Source organism: Trichosurus vulpecula, chromosome 6 (genome assembly GCF_011100635.1).
Source record: "Trichosurus vulpecula isolate mTriVul1 chromosome 6, mTriVul1.pri, whole genome shotgun sequence".
Classification (NCBI taxonomy): Eukaryota; Metazoa; Chordata; class Mammalia; order Diprotodontia; family Phalangeridae; genus Trichosurus; species Trichosurus vulpecula.
In genome coordinates, this window is record NC_050578.1 from 160269327 (window position 1) to 160295356 (window position 26030).

General features: G+C 39.2%; 1 protein-coding gene across 1 annotated transcript in view; it reads right to left on the minus strand.

Annotated features, from left to right (window-relative positions):
- The window catches only part of LOC118855554 (gamma-aminobutyric acid receptor subunit beta-1), a 92811-nt gene that overhangs the window by 59868 nt on the left and 6913 nt on the right, over window positions 1–26030 (minus strand). The window contains exon 2 of the mRNA XM_036765675.1: window positions 15093–15175. Coding sequence (XP_036621570.1) covers window positions 15093–15175 — 83 coding nt within the window. The remainder of the gene's footprint in view (window positions 1–15092; window positions 15176–26030) is intronic.

Genomic DNA, 26030 nt, shown 5'->3' on the forward strand with positions numbered 1-26030 from the left:
TGTGCCCCAAATCTTCAAGCATTGTAAACACTTCAACTCAACAAATACTTGTGGAATGGCTGTTACATGTAAATTAGTATTTTAAGTACTTCAGGGAATGCAAAGATGGATAAGATACAACCTTTATCCTTGAGGAAATTACTGTCCAGTATGAGTAAAAGGACAAATACATAAATATGTCAAAGTGTAAATTATAGAAATCGCCCAGGTGATAGTTATAATACTACACTATGTGGGGTTGAGGAGATGGATGGATGAATGAATAAAAAAACATTTATTGATCACTTATTACATGTCAGACCCTGGGCTAGGCTCTAGGAAAACAAATACGAAACCAAGACAGTCTCTGCTTCCATGCTTACATTCTAATATAACACATCTGGGAAACGGTGCTAGAGGAAGATGTTTTGGTCAGGGAAGCCACCTGGAGGGTAAGTCAAGTACTAGAACAATCGATCCACATTTTCTTTTGGGGAAAGGTAGTGTTATTTGATTCTTGTTCTCAGAGCAAGAGGTAGAAAAGGAGGTAGGAGAGTATTTGCCTGTTGGTATATTAGCAAGATGGTCGGAGTAGTGATAGGGTGTGCCTGGATTTGATGGACACTCACCAATCAGAAACCCAAGGGCCCGTGACACACCTGGAGTTCTGAGCTGGAGGGGGAGGCTGGAGTGCATAAAAGTCTGGGGAGACAGAGGTAGGTTCGTGAAGGTGTATTTGAGCATATGACCCTCTAGGTCCTCAAGTGCAGTCCTTTGACTGACCCCAAACTTGAACTTTAGATTCCCCATCCTTGAAGGATGGGTATGTATGATTTTTTATAGAGGGGCGGGGGGCATTTTAAGTCAAGGGAATAGCAAGAGTAAAGGAAGATGCACATATTTAGATGGGAACATGTCCAATGTGTGTGGGAACAGAGTACAATCCAATTTAGTGGGGCTGAGGGTTATGTATAGGCAGAACCAGACAAGGCATTTGTGTATACTGAACACTGTTTGAAAATTATGCTCCCTATGTGTTATGACATGCAGTATAAAATGTGTGTGACTTGACTTGTTATAAAACCATTGACTACATGTCATTGAGAGTGGAATTCTCTGGCACTGAAATTTTGTGCATTCATATGAAAGCAATATTTAAAAAATATACTTTATTGCACTACTTCCTATTCTAATTCTAGTCTTTGCTCTGGACATACACAGTAGTAGGGGAATATGTCTGAAAAAAAGTGGGTTTGGTTCATTTAGTAAGCAATGGGGAGATGTTGAAGATTTTTGAACACCGAGAACAGCAGAGCAGAGCTGTGCTTTAGGAAGATTAACATGGTAATAAATTAGAGCAGGAATTCTTAACCTGGGTTCCCTGTGGATGGATTTCAGACGGTCTATGAACTCGGATGTGAAAAAGAATCATCTTTATATCTATAGAATTAGGTTCCTTTGTAATCCTATGTACTTTGCAGTATGCATTTAAAAATATTAGTCTGAGAAAGGGTTCAAAATCTTCACCAGACTGCCAAAGGAGTCCATTACACAAAAAAGGCTGAGAACCCCTGGGTTATGGGGAAAGAAATCTGGAAGTGGGGAGGCGAGTCAAGAGGCTAAAGCAACACTGCATTCAAGAGCCAATGGGGGCCAGAGCTAGGATTCTGGCAGCTGGAATTGGAAAGACAGAGGACAAACGTAGAAGACATGCAGATTTGGAATATGACTGATGCAATGTGGACAGGCAGTGAGAACTAACGGCAGCGACAAGAAGAATAGCTAGCAGCTATATAACACTTAGAGTTTTGCAAAGGGCATTATGTATATTATCTCATTTAATCCTCACGATGAGCCTGTGAAATGGATGCTATCGCTGTCCTCATCTTATAGATGAAGAAGCTGGGGCTGAGTAAGGATAAGGGGCCTTCCAAGAGTTACACAGCTAAGTAAATGTCTATGTCAGAATTGGAACTCAGGTGTTCCTGACCCCAAGTCCAGCAGTCTATCCCCTTAAGAGGGCAGTAGGCAAATAAGTCTGGGAATCTCTGGTCTAGAGGAAGAGGAGGAGAGAGAAAGAAGGACTATCAGGGAAAGAAGAGGAATGTCAAGATAGTGTAGTATCCCACAAGACAGAAGAAGAAAAAGCTTCAAGATGGAAGAAGCGGTCAACAGGGACAAATTTCGCAGGTGGCTGAAGGAAGGCAAACAATAAGAAAAGGCTTTGGGATTTGATTGAGGAGTCTTTCAGCAGAGTGGTAAGGGCAGTTAGATTGTAAATTCCTTGAGAGCAGGGATTATCTTTTTCCTCTTTTTGTATCCTCAGAACTTAGTATTTAACAGGCACTTAATAAATGTTTATTGGGTTATCAAAGGGATTGGTATGGAGTATGAGAGAGATGCCCCAGTAATTTGCATAGGTAGCTGGACCAAAAAGGCCTTTTTTTAGGATAAAGGAGACTAGAACATGTTTATGGGTAAAAGAAGAAAGAACTTTTGGAGAAGGAGAAAAATATGTGAGAGAAGGGATAGAGAGAAAGCAAAGTACCTGAAGGAAGCAATTTCCTAGACTGCCCCACTCAGACCCATTCCAACGTGTCAGTTTTTAAAATGTAGCGGCAGGAGACGAAATAATTACTCCTGCTGTGGTCTGGTCTTTATGACTCTCTGTGCTGGAAAACTAGCCTTATTGAGATTCCACTTTATTACTCATCACAAGAAGGTTTGGCATCTTTTACTTCCTGTTTCTTTTCCACTTTGGGCTTTTCTTTTTCACTTCATAGTTTAGGCCATTTCATGGGATCCTATTATTCAATGTCTCTTCTGATTTATACCTTCTCATCTTCCAGTTTTAGAGATGAGAAAAATACTTTTGTTCTTGGAATGAACAAACATGACTATCATTTGATCTTCTGGTTAAATGTTTGGCTGGATTCAGAAATTTAGCAAAGCAAAAGGATATAACAAGATGACAAATTTTAAGAGGCTAATCCTTTTATTTATGCCCATAACTAGACACAGCTGCCAAATTAATTTTTCTAATGCATAGCTCTGACCATGCACTGTTCTCTTTAAAGGATTTCCAGTGGCTGCTGATTACTTATAGGATAAAACACTACCTCTTTAGTCTTGCATTTAAGATGCCCTATAATCTGGTTCTAACCCACTTTTCTAGCCATATTCCCTGCTTGCTTACAAATTCCAGCCCATGTGGACTACTAAGTACTTTTTATCTTATCTACCACTTAGCACAGTGCCTGGCACACAGTAGACACTTAATACATGTTTACTGATTGAATGACTAACTGACTGGTTGTCCTTCCTTCTCCTGCCTCTGTGGGTTGCACAGGCTATCTTTCTTGCCTGGAATTTGCTCCCTCCTCTTGGCCTATTGAAATTTTTTTCACCTTTCAAGGCTCTGTTCAAGAACCACGCCCATGATGAAACCATCTCTGATTTTTCCACACCTCCCACCCCACAGGAGAAAGTGATCTTTCGTCCTCCAGTGTTCTTGCAAGGTTTTGCCTCTTTCCTGCATCCTTAGTTCATGAGAAGCCACTTTGGTACAAGTAGTATCTTTTCTAGGTGACAAAGTACCTTGATGACATCATTTTTCATCTTTCTATCCCCATGGCAGAGAACATAACAGACACAATAAATGTTTGTGGAGTTGAGTTGCATCCCTCTAAAGATTAAATGTCGGGTGCATTCATCAAGACTGAAGTGTTAATGATGAATAATGCCTAGATTAAAACTTGCCAGATCGTATTACTTCACCCTGACAAGTGATTCGACGAACCAGTGCAAAATTAACAATGTGACACTAAATGCAAGCTTCCTTTTCTCTATTCTTTGCTGAGAATTTGAATGACAGGGCATGGACCATAATGCCAAATGCTGTTGTGGAAGAACTGAGTTGAATGTGCTGGATTACAAGAGTTGCCATTGAGGCAGTGAGTGTCTTTTGAAGATTGAGTGGGCTCCAAAATGGGACCTTTCAAAAGTATTAAGTTCAAAATAGTAAATAGTTGGAGCTATCTTAATGCATAAAAATATTAATGGACAATTGATAGAATTTTTTACCCCCACCAGCCTTAAAAAAAGGTAAGAATTGGACTGTATTACCATATTTACTTGTTTGTTTACAACACAGTCACTTCCTGATAAACTTTACCCTGATCAAATCCTCCTTTGCTATAAACAAAGGGGCAATATTCTGCATCTGGGGACTTCATTATTAAAGTTTTATTAATGTTTTTATCAGTCACTTCTATATATAAAACCACTCACGCTGAGATTCACCCCTTGTAACAAAGAAAAACAGTTTTGCAAAACCAATGGATGCAAAATTAAACTTCAATTAAATAAGACTTTATAGCCTATTCAAATTTACTAAGTGGCACAGCCTAGAAGGAAAAGAAAAGTAACCTATATTCTCTCAGAAAGGCCTAACCAGGAATAGAAGCTCTTGAATATCTGGGTAGGGATAAGTGATTGCTATAAATTGAGACTTTTATAACGCAGTCAGAATTTGTGTTCCTCTCTTGCTCTATGGTCACACAAATGCTAAAGTGATATTTCTATATCTAACTGTGGTGTTAACATGATTAAAGATCTTCCCTGCCCATTCAACAGGCCTCAGGTGGAGCTAGTTAAGGGAAGCTTCTTAGGTGGAGCCAGTTAAGGGAAGCTTTATTAGGAGAGGCTTGATTGTAGGCAGGCCTACACCCTTTACTTACTAGGTGCAAAGGCCCAGGCTCACATCCTTTCATTAACTAGGCTTGAGGCCCCAGGCCCACACCCTTTTGCTAATTAGGTCACTGAGAGGCGTGAAGCCCTTGGGCCCTAAAAAGAGTATAGATATCGAGAAGATAGCCATTGAGGAATGAGAATTCAGGAGTCAGAAGAGAAGGCATAATTCAGAATTCAGCCCAAGGAGAAGGAGTAAGAACTCTAAATTGACAGAGTTGTAGAGAGAGTGCAGAGCAGAGATTGGAGACCAGGGAGCTTCGGAGACCACAGAACTGAATGGGGAGAGAACTCAGGCAAGCAGACAGTGAGTGTTTACAGGGAGGCCTCAGCAGGGGGGAAGGTTACAGGACTACTTGGGTCCCCGCTGTGATATTGTGCTTTAAGTTCTTTGCTGTTATGATGAAGTGGACTTACTGGTTTTGGGACATAATCGCTATGTCAAATTGGAGTCACTGGTTTTGGGATCTGATCCTCTGATGTTTGAATAAATGTTTTACTTTTTCTGACTTCTATATAAGAGTCTCTTATATTCTGCAATACAGAACTATACAGGCATAATCACAAACATCATAGATGTTGCATTTATTGCCTTAATGATGCACTATGTCACCTTCCTACTCAAAAATCTTCAGTGGCTCCCTATCACTCATAGAAATAACACAACATCCTCAGTCCAGCATTGAAGTTCCTCTACTATTTAGTCCCCCTTCCTATGTTTTAGCCTTATTTCCTTTTATTCACCTTTGCACATTCTCCATTCAAGTCAAACTGTCTTGCTAACTGTTTCCTGGATATAGTATTCCATCTCCTGCCTTCATGTGTATGCCTCAGTAGTTCTCTATAGCTGAAATGTATTTCCTTCTACATCTCAGTCTTTTAGAATTCAGTTTCCTTTGTAACCTAGGGCTCAAGTCTAGGCATAAAACTCTCCTCATTGGTGCAGAAAATGGACTCTCTTCCTCCTTCTACTGAGAAAGAGTCCCCAGCATTAAGGGAGAGATTCCCTGAAGTTGATAGTGTGGCCAGTTGGAAATAGGGGCACACTCAAAATTCTGGTTCTTTTACAGGTTGGCTTTTTCACAGAGTCTCTTTCCATCCATGGAACTGGAGACTACTGGAAAAGAGACTTGGAAGTACTTATGTCTTTCCTCAAAGCTAAAAGCCAGAGGAAGAAATTCTCTTCTCCCAAACTTTTGCCAACCCCATCACTCACACAGGCATAGAATATTAATATTCTCTATGCCAAAAAGGAGAGTTTTATACAGATGCTGAGGCTTAAGTCCCAGGTGTCATAAGGGGCCCCATTGGCAGACCAGTGAAGCCTATGGATCCTATCTCAGAAAAAAAAAATTTTAAGGCATAAAACATATGCGTTTATAAAGGAAACCAATTCTATTGAAATAAAATGTATCAATTCCCCCAAAGTTCTCATACTCTCTGAAACCTATCCTAGGACCCCTTGGAAGTCTGTAAGTCCCAGGTTAAGAACCCCTTCTTGGGGAGGCGGAACCAAGATGGCAGCTGGAAAGCAGGGAATTGTGTGATCTCCGCCCCCCCCCCCCCGCCTGGTCCCTCCAAAAACCTATAAAAATGGCTCTAAACAAATTCTAGAGTTGCAGAACCCACAGAATAGCAGAAGGAATCAGGGCTACAGCCCAGGACAGCCTGGATGGTTGCTAGGTAATGTCTATCCCATGGAGCTGGGAGCAGAACCAAGCAGAGCCCAGCATGGGCTGTGCCCAGACCAACCAGACCTGGAGCTAGGTGGAACAGGGTCTAGCACCCTGAATCAGGCAGCTACCAGACTTCTCAACCCACAAACAGAAGGTTAGTGGGAAAAGCTGTGGGGACAGAGTGAAAGGAGTTTGTGGTTTGGCCACCTCCCCAGGGGCAGCAGAGGTGGTGCAGCTACAGAACTACAGCGGCAGTTGCTTGTGGCCCCAGGCCCACCTGGTGGGAGGAATTAAGTGGTGGATCAGAGCTGGAGTACAGAGCCTGCTTAAGATCTGAGTGAGATCCTGGTTGGTGGTTCTTGGAGGAGGAGGAGCACTGGTGTGGCAGAGCTTGCTGTGTAGAAATAGCTCTGAAAACAACAGTGCAACCCCTCAAGCTTGGGACAAAGTACTCTCTACTCTATAAGCAGTCATACCCCATGAAAAACTCAAGGGTCAAGTATAGTTGGCTGGGACCATGGCCAGGCAGCGAAAATGGACTCAAATTCAGACTCAGACTTTGGAATCTTTCTTTGGGGACAAAGAAGACCAAAACATACAGCCAGAAGAAGTCAACAAAGTCAAAGAGCCTACATCAAAAGCCTCTAAGAAAAACATGAACTGGTCTCAGGCCATGGAAGAGCTCATAAAGGATTTGGAAAAGCAAGTTAGAGAAGTAGAGGAAAAATTGGGAAGAGAAATGATAGTTATGTGAGAAAACCATGAAAAACAAGTCAATGACTTGCTAAAGGAGACCCCAAAAAATACTGAAGAAAATAACACCTTAAAAAATAGACTAACTCAAATGGTAAAAGAGCTCCAAAAAGCCAATGACGAGAAGAATGCCTTAAAGGCAGAATTAGCCAAATGGAAAAGGAGGTCCAAAAGACCACTGAAGAAAATACTACCTTAAAAATTAGACTGGAGCAAGTGGAAGCTAGTGACTTTATGAGAAATCAAGATATTATAAAAACAGAACCAAAGGAATGAAAAAATGGAAGACAAAGTGAAATATCTCATTGGAAAAATCACTGACCTGGAAAATAGATCCAGGAGAGATAATTTAAAATTATTGAATTACCTGAAAGCCATGATAAAAAAAGGACCTAGATATCATCTTTCAAGAAATTATCAAGGAGAACTGCCCTGATATTCTAAAGCCAGAGGGTAAAATAGAAATTGAAAGAATCCATTGACCACCTCCTAAAAAAGATCCCAAAAAGAAAACTCCTAGGAATATTGTTGCCAAATTCCAGAGCTCCCAGATCAAGGAGAAAATATTGCAAGCAGTCAGAAAGAAACAATTTGAGTATCGTGGAAACACAATCAGGGTAATACAAGATCTAGCAACTTCTACATTAAGAGATGGAAGGGCTTGGCATATGATATTCTGGAGGTCAATGGAGCTAAGATTAAAACCAAGAATCACCTACCCAGCAAAACTAAGTATCATGCTCCAAGGCAAAATATGGATTTTCAATAAAATAGAGGACTTTCAAGCTTTCTCAGTAAAAAGACCAGAGCTGAATAGAAAATTTGACTTTCAAACACAAGAATCAAGAGAAGCATGAAAAGGTAATCAAGAAAGAGAAATTACAAGGGACTTACTAAAGTTGAACTGTTTTGTTTACATTCCTACATGAAAAGATGATGTGTATAATTCATGAGACCTCAGTATTAGGGTAGCTGAAGGGAATATACATACATACAAACATACATATATATACACATACATATATATATATATACGTATATATATATATATATATATATAGAGAGAGAGAGAGAGAGAGAGAGAGAGAGACAGAGAGAGAGAGACAGAGAGAGAGAGAGAGACAGAGAGAGAGAGAGAGAGACAGAGAGACAGAGAGACAGAGCACAGGATGAGTTGAATATAAAGGGATGATATCTAAAAAAAATAAAATCAAATTAAGGGATGAGAGAGGAATATATTGAGAGAAAGGGAGAGACAGAATGGGGTAAATTATCTCACATAAAAGTGGCAAGAAAAAGCAGTTCTGTTGGGAGGAAAGAGGGGGCAGGTGATGGGGAATGAGTGAATCTTGCTCTCATCGGATTTGACCTGAGGAGGGAATAACATACTCACTCAGTTGGGTATCTTACCCCACAGGAAAGAAGGAGGAAGGAGATAAAAAAAGAGGGGATGATAGAAGGGAGGGCAGATAGGGGGAGGAGGTAATCAAAAGCAAACACTTTTGAAAAGTGACAGTGTCAAGGGAGAAAATTAAGTAAAGGGGAATAGGATAGGAAGGAGCAAATATAGTTAGTCTTTCACAACATGAGTATTGTGGAAGGGTTTTGCATAATGATATATGTGTGGCCTATATTGAATTGCTTGCCTTCCTTAGGGAGGGTGGGAGGGGAGGGAAAAGGGGAGAGAATTTGGAACTCAAAGTTTTAAGAGCAGATGTTCAAAAAAAAAAGTTTTTGCATGCAACTAGGAAGTAAGGTATACAGGCAATGGGGCATAAAAATCTACCTTGCCCTACAAAAAGTAAGGGAAAAGGGGATGGGGGGGAGTGGGGTGACAGAAGGGAGGGTTGACTGGGGAATGGGGCAATAAGAATATATGCCATCTTGGAGTGGGGGGGAGGCTAGAAATGGGGAGAAAATTTGTAATTCAAACTCTTGCGAATATACACACACACATATGTACATGAAAGAAATGTGGCTTGGCAGGTAGGAGAGACACTAACTTTGACATCTGGGCTTAACTTTGTGCCTTTCCTGCTACTCACTTATCTACATGGGACAGCAAAAGTCTTTTTGGATTTGAGAAACTGGTATGACCTTGGAATCCCTGTATCATGGTCAATGTGTTTGACAAGTAGCCCCTGCACTATGCATAATGACTAGATAAAGTTTAGTCTTTAGAGACTAAAATTAGGAGACAAGGGGAATATTCACCATAAGCTAGAGTGAGTTCTTTGACAAAGACATTTCAGCCTTAGACAACAAATTTTATTTCAGACGACACTCTTAAGTGAAAACAAAAGCTATAAATAAAAAAAATTATCAAAAAAGAGGTGTGAGCTAGACCAAACAAAAGCAGCACAATGACATCAGCAGACGTTTTCCATGCAGCTGGCATGCTGGACTTCATCATCTCCAGAAACTTATTATTCTGCAACATGAAATCAAATTTGAAACTCACACCTCCTCAGTAGCCCCTGCCCCTGGAGTCTCTCCTTCCCTCTGACTGGAGAGGGTAGAAGTTGGATACTGGAAAGTTCCTTCTTGATCCCCCATTTAAGAAGGCCACTCAGGGAATTTACCTCATCATTTCTTACTTGGCCAATGTGGCTTTCATGATCCCCAGAAACTCATCATTCTGCAACATGAAATCAAATCTGAAACTCACACCATTGCAGATAATTTCCCCCTCCAGCTGCAGGATTTCATCATACTCCTATGCCAGGTAATCTCCCCCCTCCTCCTATTTTCAGCTTTTTATGTATTGTCTTCTCCCATTAGATTGTGAGCTATTTGAGGGCAGGGACTGTCTTATGCCTTTCTTTGTATCCCCAACACTTAGCATAGTGCCTGGCCCATAGTAGGCACTTCATAAATGTTTATTGACTGACTCTCTGACATCAGTGGTTCTATAGTGTGAGAAGTTTGAGTTGCCCCACCTCATTTTGAATGTACAGATTTGAGTTGTACCCTTCGTACACACCTCTCCGTACATGTACCGTCTCATACGTGTGGCCTGTGTTTACCTCCTCCTTTTACCGATGGTGTCTGGTAGGAGAGCGTGCTTCAGTTTTATAAGGGAGATGTTTTATTGATTTTTTTTCTTTTACAATGCTATTTTACTAAATGTTCTCACTTTGAATTATTGTCCTCTGGAAGACAGTTAAAAGGTAAACACATAGGTGGAAGTTTATAGCGTTGGTTTTCTTGGATGTGGACCCATAGATTATCTTGCACTATAGGTTTTTTTCTGGAGGACTCATCTAGAAAATTTGTGCCCTCAGGGGCTAAATCTACACATTGTATTTTCTTATCTATGTACACGTTGGGTCCCCTCTTTGAAAGCAGGGACTCTTTTCTTTTTCTTTTCATTTTTATATCCCCAATATCTAGCACAATCCTTTACATACAGTAGGTACCTGATAAAAAAGTTCATTGAACTAGATTGTTACAGATATTTGGTTTTTGTTGTTAACAATAGTTTCTATAGTACATTGAGGTTTGCAAAATGCTTTGCAAAATGAAATACAATATGAATTGATTCTCATAATAACCCTGGGAATTAGGTAGTAGAAGTGTTATTATACAACGGGGATAGTTTATAAATGAGGAAACAGACTCAGGGACTATAGTATTACACAAACAGTAAAGGTCATGGAACACACAGGTCTAGAAACGGGTCTGCCGCCTAAGGCAAGAACCATAAAATATGTCCAGAGCAAAGAGCTTGAATAGTGGTCTCAAATCAACTTTATGAAAAATTCAATTGGGTGGAGACAGAAACTTGAGGAGAAGTCACGGACCTGGGACACGGGGTCCAGTGGGGGAAAGACTAAGAGATATTGACCTTTGGGGGAGATAAAGACTCTAGTACCTTGGCCACAGAATGTCATATAACTGCTATAAGGGAGCACACCACTGGGGTAGGAAGCAAGGCAGGGGCCGGCCAAGGTGCAAGCTTACTTCTGCCTTTTGGAAGTGTCCTATTTTAACTAATTATTCTTGCAAAACTGGTTCTAAGCTCATTTTTCCCCCTACTTACTGAAGGAATAACAGCCCTGACAATGTTCAACCAATTTCAATGACTGAGGCAGAGCCCCAGTTACCTCACTTATTTCCCTCTAAGTTTAGCATTTCCTCCCTTACTTAAATCTGCCAGTATAATTCTACAGCAATAGAAAAACATGTTTGTTCTTAATTCCTTACTGATGCTGGTAGTTTTCATTCTAAAAATCGCTTTTCAGCCTATGATGAAGTCCTGGTAAATTGATAGTTTGGGGGAAGCTATAGTAACAAATAATACTTACACAAATGTTTCAATTTTCTTCCCTAAGTTAAAAAAAAGAAAAATGAAAAAAGCTCTTTGGGCATCGATTGGTACTTAGTCAAGTATTGATTATGTACTTAGGAAGAAATAAAGCTATTTAGAATTCAGGGAGTTATTTTTGGCGCATGCAATTTCATACCTTAAAGTTATTACATTTTAGACTTTAGTCCAGACGAATGACTAGCCCCAAAGAATATTTCTAATGGATTGACCTCAACCCACTGGGAGGATTCTAGCAGGTTGCTGCAGGATATTTGTTCTCTTCATTTTAATCAGGGATTTGGGACTAGGCACAGAGGGCATACTTACCAAATTTGTTGATGTTCTGAGTCTTGGAGGGAAAGCTAATATATTGGATGACATAGTTGTGATACAAACAAATTTTAAAGGGCTGAAATAATTAACTGAGTCTAACTATTTGAAATGCAGTAGAAGTAGCAACTCTTATACTTGGATTAAAAAAATCAGCTTCACAAGAATAGGCTGGGGGAGATGTGGGTAGAAAGGATTCATATGGACAAGACATGGTGGTTTCATTGGCCTGCATCTTCAATATATGTCAGCATTATGACTTCTTAGATTAAAAACCACCCAAATCATACAACTGTGATATTAGATACCATTAATAGAAATATATTGACCGTAAGAAAGAAGACAATCCCTTTATAGTCTTCTCTGGTCAAGAATATGTTTGGAGTACTGTTATGGATGCCATATTTTAGGAATCATATTGCAAGATGGAGCTCATTTAGAAGTAGGCATGTAGGATAGCAAAGGTTAGCAAATCCAGTCTAGAGAAGAAGAGTCTTAAAAGGGATATGCTTATTATCTTCAAATACTTTATGGCCTGACATGGAGAAGAATGATTAGACTTATGATGCTTGGTCCTAGATGTTAGGCCCAAGAACAATGGGTGTCAGTTACAGAGATGAAGAGTTCAGTTCCATTTATACAGAAACTATCCAAAAATGTGATGTTTCCGCAGGCAGCAGAATGCAGAATGCCCCATCATTGGAGGCCTTTTATGAGAGGCTAAATCATGATCTGTCTGGGATAAAGTAGAGGGAATTCATTCAGGAAGGGCTTGTACCAGGTTATTTTGGAGGTATTTACAGAAATCAACTGTTTAAGAATCTTGTGCTTCTTTGACTTAAGATCTTTCTGTGCTCTGCTTTGTTAAAAAAGGATAGATTCAGGTATGAAGGTGAAATTAAATAATGTTTGTTCTGGCTTGGTCTTTATATTTTCAAAGTAATCAGTGGATGTTAAAGTAGCAGACAATGACTGGCTCAGGTTTATAGATATTTGTTGAATTGAATTACATGTACAAGTGATTTAACCACATAAAGAAGAGTCAGCTTGTGACAAAGGAAAAAACACTATTTCTTTATCACTGTAACAATGGTGTTGGCAGAAAGGTTGCAAATTGATGAAGAAGATTTCAAACATTTACAAGTTACTATTTAGAAAAAAAAAATTAAACCATTGCCCAAGCATTGTCTACCTTTATTAGAGGCTTAAATGAATAATGTTATTGAAAGTGTTGGTTTTTTTTTATCTTGAAGAGAGTATGTTAAACTCTACATTGCCCAGCGGATGTTAAAGGATATAAAATAATCAATGAAACTATGTCTGAGATTAAAGACTAAATACTAATATTTACAGCAAATTCATGAATTAGCCTCTTTTCATTCCTGTTTTAAAAGCTATTTTTTTTGTATTACAAAGAGGTTCTGCTTCGATTGCAAAAATATTGGTGATTGCTAATAGTTGAATGTGTTTGGATTGAATTCCTATATTTTAATTTCAAAATTTTATTGTTTAATATCAGGAAGTCAGTTGAAAGAATTTGAATGTAAAAAGAAAAAAAAATTCCCAGTTTTCTAATTAAGCCCTGATGTATTTACTGTTTAGGTCAAGCCCTTACCTGTGACATGAGAATATAGAATAACTACAAAATTAGACTATTTTCTCAATAATCAGACCCTCTAGGTCTGATAGACATTCATGATTCTAGCACATTAAACTATACTTATGACAATATAGTATTTTATTCATGTGAAGTGTTTGTTCTGCCTCTCCAATTAACCTGTCTTCCAAAGGGTGGCTTATTCCATCTGCATTGATTGGGTCAACTATTTGTGGGTTGATCGTTTTAGGTTAATATCAAAGCAACTGATGACATTGAAAGTGGCTGATCCAATTAAGAATCAGTTGTTAAGGTTTCTGTATTGTTATTCAATTCACTACTCTACAGTAGACCAAAATGGTACCCCACACCATCAACTTCTCAACAAGTCAAATCAAAAAGCATTTATTAAGGGCCTACTATGTTTCAAGTATAATGCTAAGCACGGAGGATTCAAAGAAAGGCAAAAGCAGTTTTGGATCTCCAAGAGCTCACAATATAATGGAGGAGACATGCAAACAACTATATATAAACACAATACATGATAAATTGTAGATGACCACAGAGGGAAAGCACTAAAGAAAAAAGACTTCTTATAGAAGGAGAGAGTTTAGCTGAGCCCTAAAGGAACCAGGGAAGCCAGGAGGGGGAAATGAGGAGGAGGAGAATTCCAGGTACCAAGGATAGCCAGTGTAAATCCACAGAATCCAGAATCCTACAAATAGGACAAATTGGTGCCTTGTTGTAAATAGAGCCAAATCCCTATAAGTATCATCTTGTTAGCATTTTTTTCCTTCTAGTAACAGATATATACATACATATATGTATGTATGTGTGTGTGTGTGTGTGTGTGTGTGTAAATGTGCCTATATGCCTGTAGGCACATTACTCTGTTACAAGGTGCCTATATTATAGCACACTTTTCTAAAAGCCTAGAGGTTAGAGAATCTGAATGTATGCAGAAACAACACCTAAAGGCTCTTTTCATAGGCTTTCTACTTTGAAAAGATCCTCTCCCACTTTCAGTCTTCTTGCTTCAAGTCTCCCCCATTCCAGTCCACTTTCTACTCCACAGCCAAAGTGAGCTTTCTAAAGCACAGATCTGACTACGTCATCCCCCTCTCCTGAAGTCTTAACCAGAGTGAGTAGCTAATAATGCCTGTGCATTTCTAAAAGCAATAAGAAATGTAGTGTGTAGGACAGTGTGAAACAAGTTAGCTCTCCAGGACAAAGCATTTCCTATTTCATTTCATTTCTCAGTTTCCTCGTCTGTATAATGGGGATAACAATAGCACCCATTGTGAGGCTTAAATGAGATAATATTTGTAAAGCTCTTAGCACTGTGCTGGGCACATAGTAACTGTTATATAAATGTTAGCAGTTATGATTTCTTTCTCAAAATTGCAAATACCTATGTATGTATACATGTTTATGTAAAATATGTAAATATACTCTGGAGGGCAGGGGCCATGTCATATATAAATTTTGCATCTGTTCCAGCACTGCGTTCTGCACACAATAGACAATAAAGGTTTGTTGAATGATTGGTTGATCGAACAAGATAACTTTCAATAGGTTCATATTTTTATGCTTCTTTGTGAAATCCTCCCTAAAATTTTTGAATTCTATTGTGGAAAACTACGAAATCCCAGCAGCTCTGCTTAGTACCCTCCATCCATCCCTGATCCCCACAACTCACAGCTTTCAATCTCCAGTGTGCAGTTCTGTTCATCCAGAGGATATCTTCGCAGATCCATCATGCAAGCAGCTGTTGTTGTGATTCTGTAAGAAAAAAAAAAAAGAAAAAGGAAAATCATGACACAAACTCACGAGGAAAGTGACATTTGACTACCAGCCTCCTTTATGGTATTCAGGATCTGCCTTCCAAGGAGTTAAAAAAATTGACCAGCTGCCAAAACATATTTACCAGTCTGATGAATCATCCACAGTTTTGCCCACACCTCCTGGTATCATAGAGATGGCACCTTTTAATGACTGGCAGTGTTTTTTGAGAGTTCTGTCTTTCTTTTACTTGATGTTTTAAGGGTTCTGGAAAGACTAGCAAGAGACCTGGATAGATATATGTCATTGACAGACTCTATGACCTTGGGCAAACCACTTAACTCCTTTGGTGTTTAGTTTCCTAAAAGGTAAAACAAGGAGGTTGGACTAGATCAGGACTTTTAAATCATCTTTGTGTCATGGACCTTTTGGGGAGTATGGTGAAACCTAAGGACTCCTTTTCAGGATAATTCTAAATTTTTTAAAAAAATTAATTTTTAAATCTTAAAAATTAATTTAAATTTTAGATTAAATTTAAATTTTTAAAAATTTGATTTAAAATTATTTAGAAATCAATTTTTAAAATGCATATAACAAAATACAAAGGACTACAAACTTTGTAGTGTAAAGAAAATCAATTTTATTGATATATAATTATCAAAATATATTTTTAAAAAACTAGTTCACATTCTCATGCTAAGAACTTCTGGACTGGGTATCTCTCAGGTTTCTTTCAGCTCTGATATTCTATGATTCTAAGACCCAGGAGAGGTTTTTCATTCAGTTCAACTATTCATTTATGCTTTATTGTGAATAAGCTTATCTGATATTTTCTAGGGAATAGTTGTGATAGCATGGAGAGAACATGAGGACACTGAGTGAGAAAGATCAGTGAAAGAAGTAGACCACCAAGGACATCTAATTCCATTGAAAAGGCAATTCCTCATGTAAAACTCTGACATAGGTTCAAAGGTAGAAATGGTATGATCAAATGAAGAGAAGTAGTGAATAAATTTGCTTTGGCTGATATGGAAGAAATTGAGCAGGGGATTCAGATGAGGAAAAGGGCATGGGCTAGTCTGAGTCACTGGCTTTGAGGTACAATAAAGATCTTGATTCTAGTTCCTGTTGTGTTGGGAAGCCCCTGTAAGATATTTCTAGCCTTCTGATTATGTAGCAAATTAGCTGAGTATATCATGGCTGACCTGCTTCACCAAGTTAATTTTAGAGATACACATTTAGGTTAGCCAGGATCCCATGACGATGTAGTTGGCCAAATGGTTTAAATGCTGACCTTATATTATAGAATCATTTTATATCATTATATTTATATATATTTGTATTATTAATATTATAGAATCAAATGATTTCAGAGCTGGAAGAGACCTCAGGGGCTAGTTAGTCCCAAAGGGTGGGGAACCTGTAGCCTGGAAGTTTGGATTCTGTCAAAAGGCCACACTTGAGGACCTAAAGGGCCACATGTGGCCTGGAGCTCCTGGAACCATACTTGATAAGGAAGACTACTCTGGAGGCAGGGGCCATGACATATATAAATTTTGTATTACCTCCAGCACAGTGTCCTGCACATGATAGACAATGAAAGTTTGTTGAACGATCTAACAAGACAAACTTCAATAGATTCATATTTTTATGTGAGAGAAATGAGTATTATACTATTATGTTAATAACTAAGTATTAATTTGTGATCCATACTTTTCCTTCTATTTTGTTAAGAACCCCTCCTCCTGAAAAGGTCAGTTAGTTTCTGAAGGGCATGACTGAGAGCCATGATTATTTCTGAATGGCGATCACTTGGTCTTTGCAATTTGTAACACAAAGATTTTTTTTCTTTTCAGACACCTATCAGCTTCCTACCAGCTGGTGTGAATGTGTACAAAAATGGGAGTGACTCTTTCTTTGAAAGTTTCATCAAGTCACAGAGGTGATTCTGGGTTCTCAAAAGCATATGCCAACGGAGCATAAGTTTTAGGAGCTAGAGATGGCCTGGTGCAGAGGACAGGGCACTGAAGTTGGATCCAGGACAACCTGGGTTCAAATCTCACCTGAAGTACTTGTTAGTTGTGTGACTCAAGTGGGCAAGTAATTTAGTTTCTCTGTGCCTCAGTTTCTTCAACTGCAAGATGACGGGGTTAGAATTGATGGCTATGAGATCCTTTCCTGCTCTAAATCTATGATCCTAAGGAAAAGCTTAAGTTCAGGTGAAGGTTCATCCTAACTAAGGGCTGTGGGGACCATTTAGCCTTAATCATCTGAATCATATTCTGTTGAATTAAGGGACCAAACAATTATGAAGCCAATTAATCCCATCGAATGGCAGAACTGTTGTTGGAAGTATTTGCCTCTAAGGCTCATTCCCTAAGTTATTATTTGGGCTTTTTATTTTACTTTTACCATCAAGGCCCCCCTTGCAGGGATGTCTGAGAGAATTAGCTGCAAAGTTGGCAGCAAATGAGGGCATATCTGACTGGTTCCAGTTTACGGGGAAGTAGTTAGCCAACTGTTCCTCTGGACACAGATTCCAAGTGTGGAGGCAGGAAGCAGCATGATGTGTCTGCTTCTTTTAAAATCAAATCAACAAGCACTTATTAAGCACTTACTATGTGCCAGCCAGGCAGGCTATTTGCAATTGTCATTGTGATAATTTGTTTATAGAATTGACCACTGGGCCTGAAAAAGAAGTAGGTTATTAAAAGAAAGTGAGCCAAGGGTACTTTGGAATAATGGGGTAAATAGAAATCATGTAGCTGTGATTTTCACCGAGTAAGCTCAGAGTTTATGAGACAGGATTGTTCATCTCTAATCTGAACCCCCTTTCCTTCAGTTGAGCATGAAAGAAAAGATTGTTAATTCTGGGTGTGGATCACCTTTAGCTTTTTCACAAAGGGGAAAAAGGTGGTCTGTATCTTCTGGAAATGAAGAATTGAAGAAGAGCTTAGCTACTTCAAAGACTAAATAGATATACCTATAAGAGAAAAGTCTAGCAGGAGGATATTTAAATATATGAGAAAATATTATTACCCCAGGCAACTTAGGGAATTGCCCATTAGTTTCAATTGTAGGGTAAAGAAAAACAGTATTTTTCTTGGGTGGAGGGTAGGCAATCAGGGTTAAGTGGCTTGCCTGGGGGCATGCAGCTGGTAAGTGTCAGGGGGCATATTTGAACTCAGGGCAGCTGCTCTATGCACTGTACCACATAGCTACCCTGAAACAAAAAGCTTTCAAAAAGAATGATCTTAGTCTGATAAATTCATAGGAGAGAATCTTAGAACCTGAAGTAATATAAGCCAGTGATGGTATGAAGTATTTATGCAGAAGAGAAAATAAGCCTTCTTCTGCACAAATGTTACATTCAACTCACCTAAAATAAACTGTTGGGTTCACCCAATTGTCAACTAGTAGGATATATCCTTAATCACGAAACTTTCCTCTTTCCTATTTCCCCTTGTCCTACATGGCCCCTGGTTTGGGTTGAGTTCTTCTGCCTTAGAATTATACTATGATGCCAATGGAATCTCCTTAGAGAAACTTCATATCACTCTTTGTAAATGTTGCTGGTGAAACGCTTGGTCTCTGATGATTTCCGGGCATTCCAGGAGACCTTCAGCTATGCCTATTTTTTTTCCAATGTGGATCTTCCAGAATTATCAACCAACTGAAAAAAAATGGAAAGAACAAAAGCTCCTACCCCCAAATAAGAGCAGGCTCTAAGTGAAAACAGAGCACAGTTCCAGAGAATTTTTGATCTGGTATGATTTGTTGTGGCTACAAAGAGCTTACCGGGAAGTAAACATTTCCAATTATAAAGGATAATTGTAGGGATTCTATTGTAAAGGAATCCTAAGTAAACTAGGGCTTTTCATTGAAGCCCCAAGGGAACTTTTCATTTGTAAGCTACCTAGTGACCCATCTGGGAATGAGTCTGTGGAGGATGGGTAAATAATTGCTTATGGGTTTGTCTGAGCCACACATCAAAGCACGATCCTATCCAGAGACCAAACCCAGGACCAGAGCTTTATGGTGCTAATGAGGTCTGAGATGTAATACCTGCAGGAATGAGAGCTAATTAACTTTGGTAGGAAAAAATCTCTATTTTATGGCCACAGATGGAATCCTAGACCCTGAACAAAAATTTTATAAGCATGTTGTCACAAAAAAACTATCACAAGCAAGGATAAATACATTCATGTACATGATCGTCAGTAGCCTCACCTTACTCTGTGAAGGACTGATGAGCCTAAATAGAGCATAACTAGAGTCAACTTGGTTCAAACCAATAGAACCTGTGTGTGTATGTGTGTATATCATAATTATTATGTTTATGATTGATCATATTATAAGAAACGTGGGGAGCAGTTTTGTTTCCACAGAGTTGAAAGTATTCCTCTTCCTCCCCGCTCCCACCCTGCCAGCTTTAGCAGAATGTAAGTCAGGTGACTGAATCAGAGCTCTGATCTAACAGAGACTAGGCTTCTGGTGGGGTGAAGAAGGTTAGAGGCTTGTATGCATGCTTAAATGAGCCATTTGAGTAGGGCCATCGGGGGTTTGCATCTGGCCAATGAAGAGCCTGGCAGGAGATTCAAAGGAGGGGCGGTCAATAAAAGGACTGGCATCCATATGAGTCCTTTATACTATTCAGAGGATGTACCCATTTATTCAGACCAAATAAATGTAAAATATGATTAAAACGCCCCCGGACTTCTCTTGCTTGGGTGGTGTCCTTTCTCATGAGAAAGAATAATAACTGCCTTTTCTGATTTCAGGCTCGGATTCCAAATTCTTTACACAATATTGTACATTTAATGTATTATTGATGTTTATTTATCTTTCCATCTTTCCCTTGAATAAACCTATTTACACCGATGCCATCCATCTTAGAAGGTCAATTCCTATAGTACCTGTATTTTGGTTTTGTTCAGTGCCAAGAGAAAGTTACTATGGCTACACGTTTGGGTTGCTAGGAATTTGGTGATTTTTTTTTTTTTCAGAACTCCAATATTCCTCGCAAAATTCTTGTTCCATGTCTTAGGGCAATTCGTGGAATTTCTCGTCAAGTCATTATGAAGACCTTTTAGAGAATGAATGGTTTGCATCTTGCTCTAAATTGATATAGGATAACTAGTTAAAAAAAAAAGCCAGACTTGGTCTGCTTGGTATTGTATATAGAGCTGCACTTGCTAAATACTTTTTGAGGATAGTGTTGATAAAAAAGATCTACAGTGAAAAGATTCTTTTATCAGGACGCTTCCATTCCTTTTTATCTCCTTTGTTTCTATGCCTCTGGTTTCTTTTTTTCCACTGTGTTTTGTAGATCTAGTACAGAATGCTAATAAGACTCTTTTTGGTGCAATCCCAGACAGTGATTTCCAGGTAATTAGTTGCATACCAAATGTTGTGTAAATGGGCTCATTATTATTCATTTCTGTAAGGCTGGGTGATTCATGAGCCACTTTGTGAATATGAAAAGCAGTTCATAAATCAGAGCCAAAAAGAAAAGAAAAGAAAATAACAGGCCAATAATAATTAACAGCTCCTTGTCAGAGATCCAGCCCTTGGTCTCAATCATACTGTCATTGTGGGTGTCTGGTTGAGTTAGGGAAAGGAATGAGTACTTTCCCAAATTCACATCACTTTTACTTTATTGTCTTCATAGGAACAAGAGCACTTATTAAATTTCTACCGTAGTTGATATTTCTTAATTAACAATTTACTGAAATATGTATTCAGAAATAGAGGAAGAAGCCTCCCGTCATCTTGACTATCAAGCACTCTCTGCAAAAATTCAAAGAACCAAAGACCCTCCCAAAGCGAAAGGAGACCTTGAGTCTGAAAGTCGAATAAGATCACAGAAGAATTCAAGCACGTTTAAAATGAAGCGTCCCGTTTTCAGAGGTAAACGAAATCATTTTTATAATAAGTTTTAAGTCCGCTCTCAGTATGAAGTCTGATCCTAATCTTTTTTTTTTTTTTTATGTTGACCCTAGAGTGATAAGGTGCCAGATTTGGATTCAGGAGGACAGTTCAAGCCTTGCCCCTGATACTCAATAGCTGTGTGATTATAGGCAAATAACGAAGTCTCTCTGAGCCCGGGTTTTCTCTTTTGCAAAATAAGGATAGCAACATCTCCAGTACCTCCCTCACAAGTTTGCTTTGGGGATCAAATCACATGATGAGGAGGAGAAGGAGGAGGAGGAGGAGGAGGAGGACTGAGCACAACAATGATAATAATCGCATTTGCTGTAAGGGTTTGCAAATACTTTACAATTTTATCTCATTGTATCTTCACAAAAACCTTGGAAGATAGGTGCTATTATTCTCATTTTATAGATTTGGAAATTAAGGCTAGGCAAGGTTAAGTGACTTGTTCAGGGTCACCCAGCTAGTAAGTGTCTGCATTTGTACTCAGGTCTTCCTAATCCCATGCTCACTGTCACACACCTAGTAAGTGACTGAGGCTGAATTTGGCAGGGCAGTTGGGGTTAAGTGACTTGTCCAAGGTCACACAGCTAGTAAAAGTGTCTGAGGCCGGATTTGAACTCAGGTACTCCTGACTCTGGGGTTAGTGCTCTACTCACTGTGCCACCTAGCTGCCCCCTGAGGCTGAATTTGAACTCAGGTCTTCCTGACTTAAAGCCCTGCTCTTCATCCACTGAACCCAATGGCTCTATCCGCAGTGCCATCTAGCTAGCTACTTCTTTGCACATAACATATGCAAAGCACTTTGCAAACCTTCAAGAGCCATATAAATTAAAGATAACAATAGCCACAATTATGACAAGGTACAAAGCAGGGACCTGGCGAGTAAGTACATGTGTACGTTTTACTCCCCTGAAATATTAGCCATCTGCTCTGTTGTTGTGATGTAAATGCCACTGGAATGAGGACATTTATCCTGTTTGTATTCCCTATTCTATAAAGGACACATTCATTCAGGTTCTTCCCCCCAAAGTAGTAGGTGCTAACAATAAATTTACATGGGCTATGCTATGGCAGCCATAATATCTATGGACTTTTTCTTCTGGGATTGTGGGACCTGAACAACTTCGCAGGGTTTGAATCCTTATCGTACCAAAAAGATCTTAACATTATTTGGGGTAGAGTGATGTAATGATCACAGTAGTAGCTTCCCCATTCCACTAAATTAAAAAGCTCTGAGGAAGGTCAAAATCCCCCAGTCACTCTATCAGAGTAGGGCAAACATTAATGACCCAAAGCCCCTTTCATGCAGAGTTTGAATATCACCTAGCTGCCATTTTCCCAGGAGTCTTCCCTCCCATCACTTGCATGAATCAATACCATTTCTCAAGTCTAGACTCCTTGCTCCTTTTCCTCCATTCCTGGCTCTGTTCCACCAGACTTTACCGGTTTAGGGAGGAAGGCTCCCCATTTCCTCTGGGGCTCCTAAGGGGTGACCAGTTCTATGTGGGGGCCCAATGGGCCAGATCTGTTTTCATCATTCTCTTGGACTCTCCTTCATATTTTAAGTGTATCTCCTCAATAAAGCTGCTTTACTTTATTCTCTCGTTGTATGCTTTGTGTTTCCTTGTACTGGACTATGGGTATTCTCAAACTTCCTAAGACTGCATTAAGGAAAATGAAAAGGTTAAGCATCTCTTAGCAGGCTATTTTGGAGAGGTACTGATTTGTATTGCTAATGAACTGACCATTTCTTCCAATGGAGGTGCTCACCCACTTGATAAAAGGTGCTTGGAGGAGGCTTGTTAGGAGGTCCCAAAGCAATAAACTTCTTTCATATTTCCCTGAACTGTGACCTCATCTGTATATTTCCTCCTGCTACTGCAGCTTGGAACCTATTCATGCTTTCTCATCACATGTTTCTTATGTCCTTCTTGGAAGATCTACGTGATGGCATATAGACTTCCTTTTTCTGTTCCCTCCCTATTCCCTACCCCCAGTTCATATTTTGTGGCTACCAGTACTACACTAAAAATTTTCCATCTATTATCACTCTCTATTCCTCTGTGATTGGCCTATTTCTTTTTCTGGTCCTTGATGTCTGCTCTTGATGAAGTCTTTTATGCCACTTCTTCCATGCAAGTCATCATTGCTAATACAGACTGTCCCAAATGTCTTAGTGAACTCTACATACTGCAACATATTTATACTCATCAAGTATATTTCCATTGTCTACAATTTTTGTTTGTTTGAGATGTTGGTATTCCAAGATTCATAAGCATACAGCAACACTGGGAGAATATTGGTGCTATAAAGGCGGGCTTTGGCATCAAGGAAAATCTTGGAATTATCAAAACTATCACATAATTTCTAGAGGCATTGGATTTACTTTCCACTTCAAATCTAGATTCAGCTCATTTGCTCATATGTAATTTCTGTTTAAGATATTTGTACTGATAGACTGACTCAGTGGGCTGTCCATCCAGGGACTCGTTACAATCTGGGCAATACTCATTCTTTATCTACTTGACTTTTCTTATGTGGGTTACTGGGCCAATTTCTTTTGAGTGGCTATGGCTCTAATTGAAAAGACCCTCCATCATTCTGGGGCTTCATGAAACCAGCTTAATATTCCATACGAAGTGGAACATCTGGAAACTTCATCTAGGGAATCCCTCTTCCATTTAGATGTTGAGTAGGAGATTCTTCCCTATCCTAGAGATAAGTATACTTTGCTTTATTCCTCATTGTTTACAGTCAGAGTATTTTTTGAAAAAAATAATCTGTAGTGCCATCCATAAAGGGATATTTTGTGCTCTTAATGTCATCTTCATCATTATCCAGGTGACCGAGAGGCGTAGAGAATACAAGATCCCGTTGTGTGGTTTAATGATTAGTAATGGGGTCTAGCACATGTTCAGCCCCCTTCAGCTTGCTCAGATGGTGTTTCTATGTGGAACTGGATGTGGAAACATTATCTTTGTAAGCTGATAGGGTAGGCACCTGCGCCAGATCCCCATCATAGTCACAAAACTCACTTTTCATCTTAGAGCAAAGCACAGACTTATAGGCTGTCCTTCAAAGTGTCTCCCTTGCATATGGTAAGCAACAAACTAATATTCAAGATAGCTGTGGTATAAAAATGCTACTGCAGATAAAGCAATGGCTTTGAGACCTACCATTCCTAAAACAGGCAGGATAAATCATATCTAGCCCTGGAAATATGATGTGACATCCAGAGTACAGGCAACGCTCTTAAGGTATAACAATTATTTTTCCATAAACAGAAATTGTCCTTACTTGTATGAGTTTAGGCTTAAATTAAGGTGGGTAATAGAATTGTAACAAATATCTGACAGAAATGAGACAAAACTCGCTCCAGGTGAATTTCATTTGTGGATTTTGGAGACTTAACCTTGTCATCACCCTCTGCTGAGTTTCAGAGGCTTGGCTTTCTGTCCCAAATCATTTTAAGTCAGATAAATTTATACAGTGTCAACTTAGAGTAGGGGTTCTTAACCTGGGATCTGTGGAATTGTTTTCTTTAAAAATATTATGATAACTTTATTTCAATTGGTTGCCTTTGTAATCCTAGGTGTTTTATTTTATGCATTTAAAAAATGCTGAGAAGAGGTCCATAGGATTTGCTGGACTGCCAAAGGGGTTCAAGATACAAGATATGTTAAGAATCCCTGACTTAGAGGTTGGGCATTTGGTTAGAGTATTCACATTTGCACCAAATTCAAAGTCAGCTAATGGTAAGACAAAGGAAGCTGAAAGTACTTGCCTGAGGAAAACAAAGCTTAAAAATTGGAAAGTGACTTTTTACACTTATAATGCCAAGTTATAGCATTTCAGACAGCTCATATGATTGCATTAATATTAAAGCCAGGTTTCTCTTTTTATGATTTCATAAGTATAACGATCTAGAATGGTCAAGCCCCATGTACAGTGAATTATGCCTAGTTTCTCTTCCATTAATTTTCCACAGAGGGTAGTGAGGTCACCATCAAAGCTGAAGAAGCTCCTGAGCTAATTGAAATGTAAACTGTTGGAGGGGTCAAAAGGCTATCCATTTCTACTGAAATTTTCAAAAGGATCAAAACCCTCGTCCAGCATCACTGGGGAGACAGAGCTGTAATTAACATGGAAAATAGCATAGTGCCCACCAATCTGGCATCTCTAACAGGCCAGGTGAATCCCAGAGTGGCCCCTTCACTCAACTGTGGTAGCTGCTGCTGTGAGCAAGAAACAGCTGCCTCTGAACCTCTTAGGACCAGAATAATCATAAAGAAAATGAGAGGTCATGAGGCTGATGTTCTCCCCACAAATGCTTCTGTTTCCAGATGGCAAAAGATGACAATGGGTGTATTTCTCCAAAGCAGGCAAGTTCAGTCAATAGTTCTCTTTATATCTATAGGACTGTCTGGCACTGGATTGAGCAGAGTACTGAATTATGTCTCTCACTCTCACTAGATAATCATTGGTCCATCTCCTTTCCCAGACTTTTTACTTTTCATATATGTATACCCACATATACACATACATGTATATGTGTGTATGTATACAGGCGTATGTATATGTGTGTGAATATATGTATATATGTGTATACATGTGTGTAAAGGCAAGCAAAGTGGGATTTTTTTCTGTTTTTTTTTCTTTTGGAGTTCTTAGCACTAAACCAATCAAGTGTCTTAGACTGACTCTTGCCTTTGATTGAATTGAGTCTTTGATCGAATCAAGAGTCTGATTGAAAATAGTGTATATTGCTTGGAAGGAGAACAGTGAGTAGAGAGAGAAGCAGAGCTTAGAGAGAGAAGTGAGCAAACTTCAGACAGGAGCCCCTGTAGCCTGCTGTCAGGCAGGAGCAGGAAGAACTTGAAGTGGAGCAGTCCCGGTGAACTGAGACAAGGAGCAGGAG